Here is a 19360-nt window from a genome sequence, read left to right as displayed (position 1 = left end):
CAGACGTCCGTTTGCTCATCTTGGCTGTGAATACTGTCCTTTCTGCCCCATTTGCCTGACTGCTGCCCAGAGTAGGACAGGATAGGCCGCCCAGCCCGGCTTACTGCTGTGGGGTTGAGGCAAGAAGGCTAACCTGAGAGCAGTGATGACCATTGCTCGGGCTCCTGGTAAGTTCCAGGAGATAGTGCCAAGCACAGTGTCTGCACCCGAGAAGGGCTGAACAAGTGGTTTCGGTCATTGTCGAGAGGTCCTTCTAGGCAGGCCTGCCTGGACCCTGCTGCCCCAGTTCACTGCCTGAAGGCTGGCCATCCCTGCAGTTTCCCCAAGTCCCCGAGCAGCCCCCACCCAGCCTCAGACTAGACGCTCCCTCCACCTCTCCTGGATGCTGACAGCACTGTGATCCACAGGTGTCTTCTTGGCACTCCCAACCACCCTGGAGTGGGGCCATTCTTCTTTCACAGGGGCTGGGTTTCAGAGAAGTCAAGGAACTTAGGGGATCACACAGCTAGGAATGGTAGCTGTGCACCCCGAAACTGGCCTCATGGCCATCTTGCCCCAAGCTGGCAAGCTGACCTGCCCTGGGTGGAGGCAGGGTTTTCGTGTTTGAACATCAGAGCCCAGCTGGGTTCAGAAGGATCCTTCTTGGCTACTCCTCACACACAGGGGTGTTCATCCTCTTGGTGAGGCCACAGCAGACCCACCAGCCTGGCCTTAACTGATGAATAAGCTAAGTGTCCAGGACCCTCCTCTGCCCCCACCTTACCTGCAGTGTTCCCAGCCCTTTTTATCATCCCCACAGGCACCATGTGGAGAGTGACTAGACCAACTGTTTTTGTCTAGAGTTTCCTATTGGACACACTGGATGGCCCCCTAGTGGCCATGACCACAGGGCCCACTATCAGTGATAAAACCTGGCCCTTTCCTGGGCCAGGTTAAGGCCTCTCTGATTAAAAATTCCACAGTGGGGAGTTCTCTTGTGGTGCAGTAGGTGATGGATGGTGTTGTCACTGTAATGGCTCAGCTGTCACTGCTACAGCGTGGGTTGGATCCCCGGCCCAGGCATGGCTGAAAGGAAAAAATGACAAGGCAGCCGAGCGAGTAGGTACAGGGTCCTTGCACTTTAGCCTGGGCCCTAGGGCACTATTTTCCAACTATCTCAGCTTTGGACACCATTTCTGGCATCCCCAGAAAAAAAAAGGCTTTATGTCTGGTAAACAGGCAAAGCCAGACACTACATAGCTGCCTTTTTTTTTTTTTTTTTTTTTGGCTTTGGCGTTGCAGTGGCTTCAAGTACGATCTCAGTTCCCAGATCAGGAATTGAACTCCAGTCCCAACCACTAGACCAGGGAACCCCCCACTGCATAGCTTCTTTTAAGCCTTTAATGAGCTATTCTGAAATGCCAAAAACAGATATGCTGTGTTCCAAAAATTCAGAGGTCACCCATGGCCCACAGAGCAGAGTACACCAGGCAAGCCAACCTAGACATTCTTGCTATAACCATATCCTCCACGGCACCCTGCACAGTGGCCTGGACTCTCTCACAAAAGTAGGACAGAGGTGAGCTACAGTGGCTGGACTGGGGCAGAATCGAGCACCTCTACCTCAGCGGCTGACTTTGAGAAGCCCTAAAATCTGCAGAGGTCCAGGTCAGAGACGTACAGGAGGGCCCCACCGGGCTTCACCCTCTGCCTTCCCAGCCAGATCCCACCACACACCAAGGCAATCTGAGGTCTGGGCAGTTCCCCAGCCTGCTCTCTGTCCCTGGGGAAAGAAGGGGGTAGTTTTAGAAACATTTGATTCAGGGCTAGAGGACAGACCCAGTGCAGTGGGAAATGGTCTTAGAGATGAAAATGCAATCAAATCCCGCTGGTTTTAAACTTTGCTGAGTCATGGGCCTCTTTTGAGAATCTGACATATGTTCTGGCCTTTACAGCCAGAAAAACTCACTTTTGCTCAGGATGATACACAGACTGAAAGCTTTGTTTGAATCCTGTTTAAGTAATAAGAAACTGAGCCCCAGAGAGGAGCAAGGACTTGCTCTAGATCACATGGCAGAACCTGGGCTAGAAGCCAAGCCCCCAGGTCCCAGCAGCAGCCCTAAGAGGCCTGCCCCCAGGGAAAGGCCAGAGGGAAGAGGACACAGGTGGAATTGGGTAAATAATAGTTTTAATGTGTAACAGCAGGCCAACTGGGGAGGACCTCACCCCCCAAGGCCCCAGCCCTTTTCCCATGACGCCCTGGGACCTGTGTGTGGGCCAGCCCTGTGCCTGCCCAGCACCGAGGCCCACAAGCCCCAGGGAAGGGTGGGAAAAGAAGACGGGCGCAGCTGAGAGGACTCAGACCCAAGAGTTCTGGGAGGCGAATGCAGGGGCTAGTTGAATTTGGCCTTGGAAAAATCCATCTCTGGATGCTGATCCATGAACCTGTGGAGGGAAAGAAGGAAGAAGGTGAATCAGGCCGTCCCTCTTCCTGAAAGTCGGTCCCTTTCTCCCAGCCCCCACGTGAGGACTAGTCTCTTCAGAACTCTCGGCCAGCTGGATACCAGGCCGAGCAGCGGGGCCCCAGGGCTCTCTCTGAGGACCATTTGGGCCCCTGAGGCTGGAAGCTGAGATGCCAAGCTGGCACTGTTTTTCTGTCAGCGACAATGACCGCCCGTTACCCCTTCCTACCTGAGGTGGCCTTGCCCTCGAGATGATCTCAGCAAGTGATTAGGGGAGGCAAGCCAAGGCTATTAAGCCATAAACTTGGTTGGCTCATCCTGGAAGGGGCAGGGCAGCTCCTGTGTTCTGCTCAGTAACATACTCGCTGTTGTCACCTAGGTCCAAGCGCCAGACCCCACCCCCAGACCCCCATCTCTGAATTGCTCACTTCTTCAGAATCTCCTGTTTCTTCTGCTCATCCGAAGTGGGCAGCCCCATGGACTTCTGTCTCTGGTCATACATCATCTTCTCCACCATGCTGCGGGTCTCACTGTCCAGGTCTGACAGCTGGGGGCAGGCAGTGACACGGACGGGTGAAGCTCTGGGGCCACCTGGGCCCCTCACCTCCCACCTGAAGCTCCTCCCACCAGCCAGAACTCACCTTGGAGTTCTCAGGGTTGATCTTCTTGGTATTGATCTCAGGGTCACTGGACACCAAGCGGCTCCACCACTCCATCTTGTTGATCTGGGAGGAAGAGGACCACCGGGGGATGGGTGGGAGCTCGCTCGGTGCCCTGGGAACTAGCCTCCAAGCCTTCCAGAACCAAACTCTCTCCCCTCCACATCCTGCACCCTGTGCCCACAGAGGTCTGCGCTGGGACCAAGGGTACAGATGGGCAAGACCTCTGCCCTCCCCGGTGGCTGGGGGAGACGGTCACAAATCAGCACGATAAGGGAAAGAATAAAGTACAGAGGGAGTCTCCATCCAGGGTGGAGGGAGAGAGGTTAGAGGGACACGTGGACTTGGCCTTGAAGGACATGCAGTAAGCCACATTAAAAAGCAGGGAAGGACACTGCAGGTGGGAGGAAAAGCATGTAAGCACAAGGGCACAGAGGGTGAGGGAGAGGCAGCCAAGGCCATCAGGCAGGCTGGGCTGGCCGGACATGCCATGGGATGCGTTTGCTGGGCCCTTGGCAACTTATAGAGACCACGTCCATGTACGGGTGTCTGTGCCCCAGCTCTCCGAGGGCACGAGGGAGAGAACAAGGCTCCCTGAAGGCATGGTTTTCTACGTTCTGTTCATTGTTCTCTCTCCAGCACTTAGAACAGTCTCTGGCACGTAGTCTAGTAGGTATTCCGGTATTTGTTGAATTGAATACATGCACAAACCTAATGGAAAGGAAAAGGCTTTGGTACTAAAGACTGTTCTGATCCTGACTCCACTCCCTCCTAGAGGTAAAACCTGGGCAAATCCCTGAGTTCTCCCTTTCCTGACCTTTTTTTTTGGGGGGTCTTTTTAAGGCCACACCTGTGGCATATGGAGGTTCCCAGGCTAGGGGTCCAATCCGAGCTGTAGCTGCCGGCCTACGCGACAGCTACATGGGATCCAAAGCACATCTGTGACCTACACCACAGTTCACGGCAATGCTGGATCCTTAACCCACTAAGCGAGGCCAGGGATTGAACCCAAGTCCTCATGGATACTAGTCAGGTTCGTTAACTGCTGAGCCACGATGGGAACTCCCTCCTTTCCTGACTCTTAAAAGGACACAGACCGACTTTAAACGTCTTGTTGTGGGGATTAAATACAGTATGTCCATCAGACCCCCAGCACAGTGGTCCTCCCTCCCACCCCCATCCCGTCACAACACAGGCCAGGAGGCGGGCTTCTGATACCTTCTCCAGGTGCACTGTGACCACCTTTCCATCCTCAATGAGCCACGAGCTCTCCTCCACCTTCACCTCGTTGTAGAGCTCGCCTTCGATGACCGCCGGCTGGCCCTTGAGCCCCACCCGGATGTGCCTCCGCTGGATGTCCACCACCACGTCCTTCCCCTTCAGCCGGAAGTTCACACGGAAGGGGACTGCCAGCTGCACAGGGCAGGAGCAGTCAGGAGGGGCCCCAGGCTGGCTCCCTATCCTCCCCACCACCCCCCAACCCCTACACTCACGTCCAGCTCCGACAGGGTCTGGGTCCAGCGGTAATTGGGCAGGTCCGCCCCATTGCCAAGGTTGGGCTTCAGCTTCCCTTTGTCCTTCTCGTCCTCCTCTTCCTCTTCCTCCTCGGCCTCCTGCTCATAGTCAGGGTGCTCAGCTGCTTACCTGACAGACCTGACTGGACCCCACTGGGCCAGGCCCAGGGCTCACACAAGATAAAACAGACCTGCGAGCCCTGCCCAGTGCCTGGCCCAAGGGAGCTGGAGGTAAAACCTGTTCTGATCTCTGCCTAAGAGCTCAGACTGTTATACCATGTGACAAAGGACCCAGCTGGGGGACAGTGACAGTCAGAGATGGACCCAGGGGACCCAGCAGGGGGTCCAAGTCAAGGCACTGGGGAATAAAGCCCAGCACAGAAAGGAAGTTCATGAGGTGGCCGTGAACAAGAATATTCTAAAATAAAATCAGGCTGCCAAACGATCCCCTTTTCTGTGTCCCCAGTCTCAGTCTAGAACCTCCAGAAAGCAAATAAGGGCCCCAAGGATTATGTGGGAAGCCAAACTCAAGCCAGTGGGAGGAGCCCTGAGGGGCATATACTCCGCTGTGTCAGAGGAACCCGCCACGAAGGGCCAGGCTGGGCCCACAGAGCCCAGCCCTCCTGACTGGTACCTGTACAGGCACCATCCTCTCTGGCTCTTGGGCATTCCTGCCAAGGCTTAAGCCAGTGGATTTCGGGCTTTTTAACCCACTTTGGTCCAATGTGGGATCCTGAAGTAGGGGAGGATCCCCAAAGCTAAGGGAGGGGTGGGGTGAGGGAAGAGAGGGCTTTCCAGAGAAAGGGTGGAGTCCCCGGACGTTCCCAAGCCCCTTGCTAGTCCCGGGCACCGCCAGGCCACCTCACCTGCTTCCCTGATGAGCCAAGACTGCCATTCTTGAGCTGGGCCTCATGATTCTCTGCATCCTTTTTCTGTGGCAAAGGGCAAAACAGCTGGCAAGAAGGTCTCTGCTTACGGTACCACTGGGGAGCCGGGGGGCAGGAAGCCCACTCTTACCTGGTCAATTTCCAACTGCAGCCTCTCGGCCTCCTCATCAGTCAGTTCCTTGATCTGGGGCCCAGAGGTCTCGGACTTGGCCTCCTTGGCCAGCCTGGCTGCCCGCTCTGCCTTCTCCCGCCTCTCAGTGTCCTGCCGAGCCCTCTTCTCCCGCCGGGCCTTCTGTGCCAGCTGGTTGTGGTGGTTGAAGGTCTGTGTGATAAGCTGGGGAAGGAGAGAAGAAGAGGCATCAGGGGAAGGGACATGTCCCAAGTCATGAAGCCAGTCTCCTCGTCTGCTGAGCGCCTGGGCAAGGCACTGCACTCAGAACTTCAGTTTCCACGTCCATAAAGTAGGGAGTTTTTTGTTTTTGTTTTTCATTTTTGGCCGCCTCACAGCACATGGAGTTCCTGGGTCAGGGATCAGATCCAAGCCACAGTTGCGACCTAAGCTGCAGCTGCGGCAATGCGGATCCTTAACCCACTCTGCCCAACCAGGGATCGAACCTGCATCCCAGTGCTCCCAAGACACTGCCAATCCTGTTGCACCACAGTGGGAGCTTCTATAAAACGAGATTTAATATACACCTCTTCTCATTGAGTCATAATGAGAATACCTACAAAGTATCTGCTTCAATAAACAGCAACTACTTAAAGACCCAACACTGAAGCTGGACAATCCGAGTTCTAATCCAGGCTTTAGTGCTCTAATCACACACTAGCCATTGCATTTTTGACAAGTTACTTAACCTGTAAGAGCTTCGGATTCCTTACCCGCGAGGATGAGTCCCTGCCTCACCGGGAGGCTGTGCAGCCCAAAAGCAGTGTCCCAAAGTCCTTCACTTCAAAGTGAAGCTGCTGGAAGGAGAACTCCGGCCTCCATCCCTCTGAAAAGTCTTTCCTGAGCTCTCGTGGCCAGAAAGAGCTTTCTTGAGGGAAATGGCCTCGTCTCTTCCTCTCCTCAGTCTGCAAGCTATCCACTTCAAGTGATTCCTCTCCCACACCGCCTTCCCAGGATGCTTCCAACCCACTTCCTGCTTGCTGGCCTTCCTGCTCCCCAAAAGCCACCCCAACACTTGTCACCTGTCTGGCTGTGTGGCCCTGGACAAGTGAACAACTTCAACACCTTCTAAGCCCCAGTTTCATCAGCTGTCACAAAGACTGAATATGACAGACACTTGTCTAGAACCTGGCACAGTCCCTGCCACATCATAACTGCCTATGAACTGTTAGCTTCCCAACACTCCCTGCCTGGCTGAGGCTAACCCGGTGTCAGCTGGTGGAGGGTGGGGAGAAGCACCCTCTCTGCTAGAAAGATATATGGAGTTCCCTAGTGGCCTAGCAGTTAAGGATTAAGTTGTCACTCCTGTGGCTGGGGTTCCAACCCTGACTCAGGAACTTCCACAGGCGTGGCCAAAACAAACAAAATGAAACAAAAATGCAGTGGAAGAAACTGTTCTGCCTCGTGTTTTACAACAGCAGCTCTCAAAGTGTGGTCCCCCTGACCCACAGCAGTAGCATTACCCAGAATTTATTAGAAATGCTAAATCTTAGGCCCCACCCCAGAACTACAGAATCAGAAATTCGGGGGGGGGGGGGTACAGCCCAGCAATTTGTATTCTTAACAAGGCCCCTGGCCAATTCTCTTGCATATTTGAGAGTCATACCTACATCTGAGAGCCTAGTCTACTCCTTCTACCTGTGTGACCGCGAGGTCATCTCTGTGCTTCTATCTTATCATTGCTAAAAGCAGTCTTACACAGCTGTTCTTTGCCTAGCATGTCCCTGCCTTACTCCCAGGGACAAACTCCTACTCACACTCCAGGGCCAGCTCTAGTGTCTCTTAAATGTCACCCCTTCACCTCTGGCAGGCCCAGGACCTTATCCAACGTAGGAAACCCGACTCAGTGTTGCCCCACACACTTGGAGGCCCTGCAGGGCACACGCCACATGACCAATGGTCAACAAACTGTCTTTCAAGAATCTTGAGCCAGAGGTGAAGGGAGGAAGGGATCTGCAAGAGCTGAGGTGCCCACCGGACAGGGTCACTGCAGTCGGCTCTTAGGGTTCTGCCAAATGCCCTGTGGCTTCTCATCACTTGATGCCAGTTCCTCCTGCTACTCCCAATCCTCAAACCTTACGCCACAATGCAGTAGCTCCACACCCTTCAAGGCTAAAGGGCACCAAAAGCACCCCCCAAACCAAATGGGTTAAGAAAATGAGGTGTGTGTAAGAAAAAAAATGAACCACTTTTTTGCTGTCGAAAGAAGGGATCAGTCATGGGACAGTTATACCAGCAGAGGCTGTTCCATCACAGGGCCTTGGTCACCAGAGGGCTTAGTTCCAAGTCCCTAATCAGGGAGACCTTGAACTCAAGCCATCTGCCTACCAGTGGCCAAGGGGAGGTAGGAACAGGGCCATCTCATGCTGCATCCCATTTGTCCTGTTCCTTCCTGGCTCCTGGAGGTTAGGTGAGGGCAGAGCTGAAGCACCAGGCAGAGTCGAGGCCAATCACAGCAGCCTCTAACCCCTCCTCCCACCAGTGTCTGTGCCCAGCCCCAGAGAGACACCTGGGAGTGCACAGCCTACTCAGAAGTGACCCAGCAGGCTGTGAGAGCCAAGCTTCTGTCATCGGACACATCTTTGGGAAGCACGGCCGGCAGAGTAAGGGAGGGGTGAGGAAGGCTGCCGGTTCTAGAAGACAGGCCCCGGAGTTCCCGTCGTGGCGCAGTGGTTAACGAATCCGACTAGGAACCATGAGGTTGTGGGTTCGGTCCCTGTCCTTGCTCAGTGGGTTAATGATCCGGCGTTGCCATGAGCTGTGGTGTAGGTTGCAGACGCGGCTTGGATCCCGCGTTGCTGTGGCTCTGGCGTAGGCCGGTGGCTACAGCTCCAATTTGACCCCTAGCCTGGGAACCTCCATATGCCGCAGGAGCGGCCCAAAGAAATAGCGGAAAAAAAAAAAAAAAAAAAAAAAGACAGGCCCCAGACTGCACAGTGGGCAGACCTGAGCACAACAGAACGCAGCTTTCCCTGACCGAAACTGGGTGACAGGAGAATAAAGAGTGGTTCCCACCTGCCTAGTCAGGGAAGATGCCCGAGAGAGATTTAAACTAAACCCAGGGAACTCCCACTATGGCTCAGCGGGTTATGAATCTGATCAGTATCCATGAGGATGTGGGTTCAATCCCTGGCCTTACTCAGTGGGTTAAGGATCTGGCATTGCCATGAGCTGTGGTATAGGTCGCAGACATGGCTCGGATCTGGTGTTGCTGTGGCTGTGGTGTAGGCCAGCAGCTGCAGCTCCGATTTGACCCCTAGCCTGGGAACCTCCATATGCCATGGGTATGGCCGTAAAAAGGAAAAAATAAAAATAAAAAATAAACTAAACCCAAAGGCATGAGGTCCTGAACCTGACCATGGGGGTGGGGAACACATCTGAGGAAGAAGACATACTCCCGTTCTAGAACTTCACATAAATGAAATCATTCAATAGGTGCTCTTGTCTGTCTCCCCTTAAAAAGCTGAATAACGTATTATATGTATATTTGACATCTTGCTCATCTATCAATGAACACTTGGGTTGCTTCCACTTTCTGGCTGTTATGAACAGTGTTGCTATAAGTATAAATCTCTCTTTGATACCCTGCCTCTTTTTTTTTTTTTTTTTGGTGATTTTTAAGGCCACACTGAGGCATATGGAAGTTTCCAGGCTAGGGGTCAAACTGTAGCTACAGCTGCCGGCCTACGTCACAGCCACAGTAACATGGGATCCAAGCCACATCCGTGACCTGCAGCACAGCTCATGCAACGCTGGATCCCCAACCCACTGAGCAAGGCCAGGGATCAAACCCAGGTCCTCATGGATACTAGTTGGGTTCGTTACTGCTGAGCCATGACAGGAACTCCAAGACCCTGCTTTCGATTTTCCGGGATATACACCTGGAAGTGGGATTGCTGCATCATATGACAGTTCTATTTTTTAATTTTCAGGGGAACCATTATACTATTTTCCACAGCAGCTGCACCATTTTACATTCCCACCAACAATGCACAAGAGTTCCAATTTCCCCACATCCTCACCAACACCTGGTATTTTCCTGGGGCTTTCATGGAAGCCATCCTAATGGATGTGAGGTGATGACAGCTCACTGTGGTTTTGATTTGCATTTCTCTAATGATTAGTGATGTTGAGCATCTTTTATAATAAAAAGGGTTTTTGGGGGGGTTTTTTGGTTGTTTTTTTTTTTGTCTTTTTGCCATTTCTAGGGCCACTCCCTCGGCATATGGAGGTTCCCAGGCTAGGGGTCAAATCGGAGCCTCGTCTACAACCTACACCACAGCTCAAGGCAACGCCAGAGCCTTAACCACTGAGCGAGGCCAGGGATCGAACCCACAACCTCATGGTTCCTAGCCTGATTCGTTAACCACTGAGCCACAACGGGAACTCCAAAAGGGGTTTTTTTTTGGCCGCTCCTGCAGCATGTGGAGGTTCCCAGGCCAGGGATGGAATCTGAGCCTCAGTAGTGACAACACCAGATCCTTAACCACTAGGCCACCAGTAAACTCCAATAAAGTTTTTAAAGAGCTGATATGACTTTCACCAGCCGTGTCTGAAGAGTACCCTTTTTTACACAACTCTATAAGCAATTTAAAAAAATATATTTTTGTGAATTTGACAAGAAAAAAAGGGCATCTCACTGTTTCTCCCTCCTACATATCCTTGATTACTAGTAAATTTAAGCATTTTTTCATATGCTTTTCTTGGAACTGCCCATTTGTCTGTCTATCCTTTTCATGTCAATTTACAAGAGTCCCTGCATATTGAATTGGCTATTAAATTTTATCTGTCCTCTCCATTGCACTTTTTTTTCCCAAATCTACTTCTTTTCAATAGACTTTAGATGTCATTAAGTCTCTTTGGCTACACGTTTCCTGTGTTTGAAGAGGCCAACAGCTACCTTTTCTTCTTCAGCTTCCAGATTTTTTTTTTTTTTTTTGGTCTTTTTGCCTTTTCTTGAGCCACTCCCACGGCATAAGGAGATTCCCAGGCTAGGGGTCAAATCGGAGCCGTAGCCACCGGCCTATGCCAGAGCCACAGCAACGCCAGATCCTTAACCCACTGAGCAAGGTCAGGGATCGAACCCACAACCTCATGGTTCCTAGTCAGATTCATTAACCACTGTACTACGACAGGAACTCCATATAGCTTCCAGATTTCTATCCTTGTCAGGCCTCCTCCACAGAAGACTATACTTAGTTTCCTAGCTTTCCTTAAGAGGTTCTTTTGAGCTGCAATTTATTTTTAGATATGAGTAAAACAGATGTTACATTTTTTATAGATAAATAGCCAGTAGTAGCAGCACAACTTATTAAATCATCCTTTGCCTACTGAACTGAATTACCTTACTGGACCCATCTTAAATCCTCATACGTGCAAGACCTTTTTGGGTTCTCTATTCTGCTTCGTTAGTCCATTTGTCTTTTCTCTGTCAGTAATTAGTCCATTTGTCTTTTCTCTGTCAGTAACATACTGATGTGATCATTATGACTTTATTCCAATCCATAATTCCTAGCCCCAGACTATAAAAACTAAATGTGCGTTTGTATTTCTCTAAGTTTGTAGCGTGAAGATATTTACAGTCTTCATTATCTCCCACGTGGTATAAATATTGATACATATTTCTCTGCGGAAATATTCATGTTTCATTCCAGGATGCCGCTCCTGACCCCCAGACTGGGGTCCTGCATATGATGGACAGTATATACTCCGTATGGCCTCCAAAGAGCCAAAGAATTCTACGTCTCAAAATGCTCCTGACCCCAAGAGGTCTGAAAAGGAGACTGTGAACTTGTATTCGCATATGCCAGCCACACTATATTACCTCCTTATATCCTCACAACAGCTCCATGAGGGAAAGAGCATCCCTGTCTTACAGAAAACCAAGTGAATCGGGAAGCGATTCACCCAACGCTACACAGCTGCCAAGCAGGGAGAGGGGACACCTAGCTTCAGAGCCGAGCTCTTAACCCAAGGACTTGAAAGTGATGTATCTGGCAGCCCTGCGCACAGTAGGTGCTCAACATAAAGGTGTTAGCGTGTTACCACTGGAGACCAGGTGAGAAGGCTGGACAGGATTCTGCCTGCCTGAGGGTCTGACCAACCTCCTGGGGAAGAGGTGACTCTAAGGAGCACAGCAGGGAGGGTCTAAGAGGGACCAGCAAACATCCAACACGTGGCAGCTACCGTCATCCCCGGGATACTTCTGAGATGTAACGTCTGGATATTGTTCATCTCTCTCCCTTCTGCCTGCTGTCTTACTCAGCCTTCGCACCGCAGGCACCTCTTCCTCAGGAAGTTTTCCTGGAGCCCCCATTTTATGCTCCCAGGACTTGTGCCCTAACACCCATCACTTCTTCACTGTCACACACACACACACACACACACACACACACAAAACCCAAATCACTTTACCGTACACCTGAAACGAACACAACATTATAAATCAACTAGACATCGGTTAAAAAAAACAAAAACAAAAAAACCCCCTGCAATTCTCAAATCCTTGAACTTTGGGTCACAAGCATCTGGCAAGACTAGGATTGGTAGGTTTTGATTTTTCCGACATCTGTTTTTCTAAGCTCAGTGTTTTACATTTGCCTGCTCTCATCTCCCAGCTAGGTAATTAGATAAAACCTCCACAGTAGAAAAGAAACCAAGAAGCGTGGTGCCAGGGCCAGAAGGCAGTTTTACAACAGACTCTGGTTCCAACCTGTCTCTCATAACTCGGAGCAACGTTCTCCTTTGTAAACGGAGATAGTAACAGCTGCCCCTCTCAAACTGCTAAAGGACCATGGAAAGCAGGGTAGATAAAGCACTTGGCAAGGAAAGGGACTTCAATAAATGACAGTAAATGCTTTCCTTCCCCAACTCTTGCCCTTGGCGTGTTAACTTCTGCGAAAGGTTATTATTATGCCAGAGGAAGGCCAGGTAAGCTCGCCAACACTCACCTTCTCTGCCATCCCCTCTTCTCCTCCAACGAAAAAGTCTGTTTTGCGACGAAGGAAGCTGAAGAAAGTGTTCACAAGCTGAAAGACAGAAGGCAAAAGACTGAAGCTGTAGAGGTGCCATACAGGGAGCCCCTTAACCACACACAAGCAACCTCCTTCACCTAGGAAGGAACTTGGGACTGGACCATTTCAACCCTGAGCCTCCCAACTGGGAAAACATCCCCCCCAACAGCCCTGCCTTAGTTACTTCTGCCAGGAAGCCTAACCTAACCTGATCTAGAGCAACAGAAAGGGAGAATTCTCATTTCTTGTGTACATGCATATGTGTATTTCACATTTTTTGTGATGCTAGAAGCAGCCTGAGGATATGGGGCACTGCATCCAGGTTTGAAATGCCTGGGGCCTAGCTTTCCTCTCCATGTAAAAAAGCCCATCCAGAGTGGCGCTGGCTGAGTTACTAGGGCAGAGCTGGAAGGAGAGAACAAAGAAGGCCACTTCAAAGAAGGTTAAGACCAACTAACTCTGGTGTTTTCTTCTTTGAGGGGAAGAGGGAGGTTAACTACAGAAGTTCCTGGGGCCAGGGATCAAAATCAAGCCACAGCATGGACAACACTGGGGCCATAACCACCAGGCCACCAGGGAACTCCAAAACCAGCTAACTCTGGCTGGGTGCATCAGTGCAGCCAAGTGGTTAAGTGCGTCGGTTTGGGAGTTCCCGTTGTGGCTCAGTGCTTATGAACCCAACTAATATTCATGAGGACATGGGTTCGATCCCTGGCCTTGCTCAGTGGGGTAAAGATCCAGCGTTGCCGTGGGCTGTGGTGCAGGTCACAGACATGGCTTGGATCTGGCGTTGCTATGACTGTGGCATCGGCTGGCAGCTGCAGCTGATTCAAACCCTAGCCTGTGAACTTCCATATGCCATGGGTGTGGCCCTAAAAAGGAAAAAAAAAAGAGCATCATTTTGGCCATTAGATTGATATACATTAGCTCTGTGACCTTGGGACAGTGTCTTAACTCTATGAAACAAAAATAGCAGCAGGACCAATTTCTAGAGATATAGGTGAGGATCCTTGAGAGGACCAAAGGAAGACATGCAGGTGAGGTCCTTAATAGCATCTGGCTAAAGAACCTCGGCCACAGAGAGAGCTCCTCACAAGTAGGCACCATGAACCATGACTCTGTGTACATCCCCAAGGCCTGGCACCAGACCTGGCTCAGAGTGCATGCTCAGAAAACTTTTGCTGAGCAAAAAGATCTAGTGATGACTGAGGGTTGGCACATATAAATAAGCCCTTTTATTTGCCCAAGTGAGAGGTTCTAAATCTGACGCTAGAATTTATCTCAACAGTTTCAATTCCTGCTTCTGGACACTTTTTCAATCCACTCAAAAATGAACTCACTTCCAAATCCAGGTGCAACAACAATTTAGGGGGTAGGGGAAGGGAGACTTTCATATCTGCAAATTAGTAGCATTCTTCCCACAGGGACCTGAATGAGAATGGGAATGGAAGGCTCCAATGAGACACAGAATCAACAATGGACTGTGGAAAACACACACTGGCCTAAAGATTCTGGTCCCCTCTAAGCCAGGAGCCTGTTGGATGAGCTTGGGCAAGCTTCTTCAGTTTCTTTAAAGAAAGACTAATCTTGATAGGTTTTGTTACGTTTAACTTTCCATGGTCCAAAAAACCAACTCCAGAATCTTTACTAGTTGGTCCTTATCCTTTTCCTACACATGTTACTGGGTTTGGTCACTAAGCATGAATTATGTTCTTGCACACATCAATTACTCAACAAACACTTGTTGAATGTTCGAGTCTGATTACCGAGAATTCTTCACTGTCCTTCACTTCAAGACACTACTCTCCTACAAATTCAGGAAGTAAGGATTCGTAGCTCTGTCTCAAAGAAAGAAACTGAAGCTTGGAGACAGGAAACAGTCCAAGTTGTTAGGAAATGCAAAACACGCCTCCTATTCTCTCATTCAAGACCTAGAAAGACCACGTGTTAATATCACCCCCCCCACCCCCACACATCGCATACATTCTTCCGCTCGCCCCAAGTCTTGGTACATGCAAATCTCAATGCCTAGAACATCCTAAAGGATGTTCTTTGGGGGCGGCCACCAGAGGGGAAAAGGGCCGGAAGCAGGTTGGAGACTAAGGAGGGGGAAGGGATTCCAAGACTAGGGCCTTCCCAGGGGCAGATAAAGGGATGCCAGAGCTGTTAAGATGGTAACTACTGAGGGGCCCCAGGGACCCAGAACTGGTCCGAGCGCAAGACTTGCGGCGGGGAGGCCAGACTATAAGCTGGGGTGCAATGAGAATGCGGGATCCTAAAGCCCGCAAGGCCCAGGGGTGGATCTCGTCTCTCGAAGGCAGCGAAGGGAGGAAAGAGAGTGGCTGGGCCGCCTGGGTGGGCCAGGCCAAGCCAATGCCGAGCGGGTCGTTACCTCCTGCACGCCTCCCTCGTGCTGCTGCGCCATCGCCAACAACATGCCGTCGAAACGATCCTCCTCCTGGTCTCCACCCATCTTGCCAGCTGCTAGCCACGCTCCGAAATCTGAGCTCTGCTCTCGCGTCCCGCGCTCTCGGCGCCTTCGGGTCGCGTCCGGTGCAACGGTTTCAGTCCTCCGCCTTCCGCAGCGGAGCCGGAAACACGCACGCGCCTCGCTGCCTTGGCCCGCCCGCCTGCTCTCTCCTCCCGCCTCCCTTGTGGCCAGCGGCCATTGACCGTGCGGCAAGCAGCCCGCTTCACTGACCATTGGTCGACTTGCTGAGCCAATCAAAGAGCGCGTCCGTGAGCGGTGGGCGGAGTCGAAGGCCTCTGAGTTTGGTGTGAGTTGCTATGGTCACCAGGAACATTTTGGAGCCTTCCAGAAAACCCTGGGCTCAAATCACGCGGGCCTGAAAGTTGAAAAAGCACAAACTTTGAATTTACGCCTTGAGAGTGACCGCTGAGCTTGTAGAACGGTAAAGCGTTCTTAATCATCTCTTCCAAGTTTTCCATCAGCCAACTGAGGCCCAGAAAGGAGAAGGGACTTGCCCCAAAAGACAGCCTACCCCTGTTGTCATCACATACTCCATACAAATTGTGCAGTCGCAGGGGACCCGGACTTAGAAAGTCCCTTGGTGCTGGGGTTAATGCTCTTCTGCTGCAGTCCTGATATTCTTAATATTTTTTAACAAGAGCCCCACCCCCAACCCCGCATTGTCATTTTGCTCTGGTTCATGCAAATTATGTAATGAGTGCTAAATTCGACCTTCACTTTTGTTCATGTGCGGGACAGACCCCAGCCATCTAAGGCCAAACCCTCTACTTTTGTATTGAATTTCACCATCTTAGTCTTTTCAGGGATTCTACTCTTACTATCCTTTCCTAATTCTCCTGCATCACTTTTTTTTTTTTTTTGGTACTCAATGAATCTGCATCACAATTTTCTTTCTTCTGGATCATCCCTTTTAACTTACAAATATACTTTAATGTCACTTCTTTTTTTATTCTTCTATGACCCCACACACAAACTTTTCTCCTCCTACCATCCCAATTTTATTTTTTTATTTTTTATTTTATTTTATTTTTTGTCTTTTTGCCTTTTCTTGAGCTGCTCCTGCAGCATATGGAGTCCAATCAGAGCTATAGCCACCGGCCTACGCCAGAGCCACAGCAACGCGGGATCCGAGCCGCATCTGCAACCTACACCACAGCTCACGGCAACACCGGATCTTTAACCCACTGAGCAAGGCCAGGGATCGAACCTGCAACCTCATGGTTCCTAGTCGGATTTGTTAAGCACTGAGCCTCGACGGGAACTCCTATCCCAATTTTAAAATCTCTTTGATAGCAAAACTTGAAAAAGATTTGCTATACTTGTTTCTCCACTTCCTCACCTTCCGTCTCTCCTCAATTTACTCTGGTCTTTACTTAAGACTCTGACCAAGGATACAATGACCTACTTATTGCCAAAACCAGTAAAGCACTATTACAGTGCTCAGCTTCTCAGCTGCATTTGACACAGTTGACCCCTTCTTCCTTCTAGAAACAATTTTTTCCCTAGGCTTCTGTCATGGATGGAACTGTATTCCTCCATTATTCTTATATTGAAACCCTAACTCTCTTTGGAATTCCCACCGCGGCTCAGCAGAAACGAATGACTAGTTTCTGTGAGGACGCAGGTTTGATCCCTGGCCTCACTCAGTGGGTTAAGGATCCAGCATTGCCATGAGCTGTGGTATAGGTCCCAGATGAGGTTCTGATCTGGAGTTGCTGTAGCTATGGCCTAGGCCGGTGGCTACAGCTCAGATTCGACCCCTAGCCTGGAACCTCCATGTGCCACAATTCCGCCCTAAAGAGCCAAAAAAAAAAAAAAATTAAGAAGAAACCGTTACTCCCAGTGTGACTGTTTTTTGGAAATAGGGGTATTTAAACATGTAATTAGAGTTAATTCATACAGATGTGGCCCTAATCCAAAATAGTTAGTGTCCTTACTAGAAGAGAAAGAAACCCCAGGGACTCATGAGCAAGTGGAGGAAAGGCCACGTGAGGCAGCTATGTGCAAGCCAAAAAGAGAAGCCTCAGAGGAGAGCAAACCTGCCAACATCTTGATCTTGGACTTCCAGGTTTGGAGAACTGTAATAAAATTAATTACTGTTGTCAAGTCAGTCTGTAATAGTTTGTTATGGCAGCCCTAGCAGACTGACAGAGTTTGCATGTCCTCACACTTACATGGTTTTTTTTCCCACTTCACTAACTCTCCTTCTCCGTGTTCTGATCTACCCAGGTTTATAAATGTTGGGGGCTCTGTCATTTACCCTCTCCTCTTTTCCTCTCTATTTATACTCATGGTACCTCGCCCAGACCTTTCCTGAGCGCCAGGACCATCTCTTTACCTACCTCCTGGACAGCGCCCCTGGACAACTCCACTTGGATAATTAACAGATATTCCAAAACTCATCCAAGGCTGGTGAATGGATGGTGGAAATGATGGCACATCAATGTGAATGTCCTTAATGCCACTGAACTATAAACTTAAAAATGGTTAAAATGGGGAGTTCCCACCGTGGCACAGTGGGTTAAGAATCCAGATGCAGCGGTTTGGGTTACTGGCCCGGGCACTTCCATATGTCGTGGGTGCATCCCTAAAATGAAAAAAAAGAAAAAAAGTTAAAATGGTAAATGTACTGTTATGGTTTTTTTTTTTCTTTTTAGGGCCGAAATTGTGACACAAGGAAGTTCTCAGGCTAGGGATCAAATCAAACCACAGTTGCCAGCTGCACATCAGATCCGAGGCATGTCTGTGACCTATGCCATGGTGTATGGCAACACTGGATCCTTAACCCAGTGATCAAGGCCAGGGATCGAACTGACATCCTCGTGCGTACTAGTTGGGTTCTTAACCCACTGAACCACAACAGGAACTCCTGCTATGTATATTTAAACATAATAACAATACTTTTATGAGACAATTTCAAATTTGAACTCTTAATGGATATTCTATAATATCTGAAAATTATTGGAGTTCCTGTTGTGGCTCAGTGGAAACAAACCCCACTAGTATCCATGAGGATGTGGGTTTGACCTGACCCCTTGCAGTGGGTTAAGGAACCGGTATTGACGAGGCTATGGTGTAGGCCGGCAGCTGTAGCTCTAATTCGACCCCTAGCCTGGGAACTTCCATATGCCAAGGGTTTGGCCAAAAAAAAAAAAAAAAATTATTTTTAAAAGCCAACATGGAGTTCCTATCATGGTGCAGCGGAAACGAATCCAACTAGGAACCATGAGGTTGCGGGTTCGAGCCCTGGCCTTGTTAGTGGGTTAAGGATCCAGCGTTGCCATGAGCTGTGGTGTAGGTCGAAGACGAGGCTCAGATCTGGCGTAGGCTGGCAGCTGTATCTCTGATTCGACCCCTAGCCTGGGAACCTCCATATACCATGGGTGCGGCCATAAAAAGCAAATAAATAAATAAATAAATAAATAAAAGCCAATATAGCCAACATTGAGACTCTTACACACACACACAAACTAATTTCTCCCAAAGTCATCTCCAAGCTAAATGGCCCCTTCAAGCACCAACTGGCAAAAGCCCAAACTTCCACTCATCTTTTCATTTGGACCAGCCAAAATGTGACTTTATCTAATGCATTAGTAAGTCCTTTTAGCTCTTCCTCCAAAGTGTATCCTGATTCTCTCTCCTTATCACCTTGCTATGTGATGCAAGGTGCAGTTACAGTTGCTACGTGTAGTCTATCTAAACCAGCATCATTTCTTGCTTGACAACTATTCCTAGAGTTTCCTCACTGCTCTCCTTACCTCCTTCCTTGTCCCTTTGTAGTCCATCCTCCACTCAATGGCCAGAGCAATCGCTCTTAAGGATAATCCAGGTCTTGTTACTCCCTTGCTTAAAATCTAGACTTTCATGGGAGTTCTCTTGTGGCATAGCAGGTTAAGGATCCAGCAGTGTCACTTCAGTGACTTGGGTCACTGCAGTGGCGCCGGTTTGATCTCTGGCCCCGGGCACTTACATGTGCTGTAGACACAGCCAAAAAATAAAAAATAAAAGTAAATGAGCCCTTCATGGATTGCTGTTGCATCCAGGATCAATTCCAAACTCCCAACCATGGACCCCAAGGAGCAGCACCATCAGGGCCCTGTCCACCTCTCCGACCTCATCTTCACTCACCAGGCTCCCTCCTGGCTGCTTTCACTTCCTCAAATCCCATGTCCTAGTTCTTAGCCCT

At 49.9% G+C, this 19360-nt stretch overlaps 1 protein-coding gene across 1 annotated transcript; it reads right to left on the bottom strand.

Moving 5' to 3' along the window:
* Window positions 1–2150: 2150 nt before the first annotated feature.
* NUDC (nuclear distribution C, dynein complex regulator) lies at window positions 2151–15284 on the bottom strand. Its single transcript, XM_047792786.1, has 9 exons — window positions 15076–15284; window positions 12621–12698; window positions 5632–5835; window positions 5481–5546; window positions 4594–4713; window positions 4319–4513; window positions 3083–3166; window positions 2870–2988; window positions 2151–2424 (listed from the first exon to the last, which is right to left on the bottom strand). The coding sequence occupies exons 1-9, from the start codon at window positions 15154–15156 to the stop codon at window positions 2373–2375; spliced, it is 999 nt and encodes a 332-aa protein (XP_047648742.1). The 5' UTR covers window positions 15157–15284; the 3' UTR covers window positions 2151–2372.
* Window positions 15285–19360: the final 4076 nt, after the last annotated feature.

The sequence above is a fragment of the Phacochoerus africanus genome, chromosome 8 (genome assembly GCF_016906955.1).
Source record: "Phacochoerus africanus isolate WHEZ1 chromosome 8, ROS_Pafr_v1, whole genome shotgun sequence".
NCBI lineage: Eukaryota > Metazoa > Chordata > Mammalia > Artiodactyla > Suidae > Phacochoerus > Phacochoerus africanus.
This window is presented reverse-complemented; position numbering and strand designations above follow the sequence as displayed.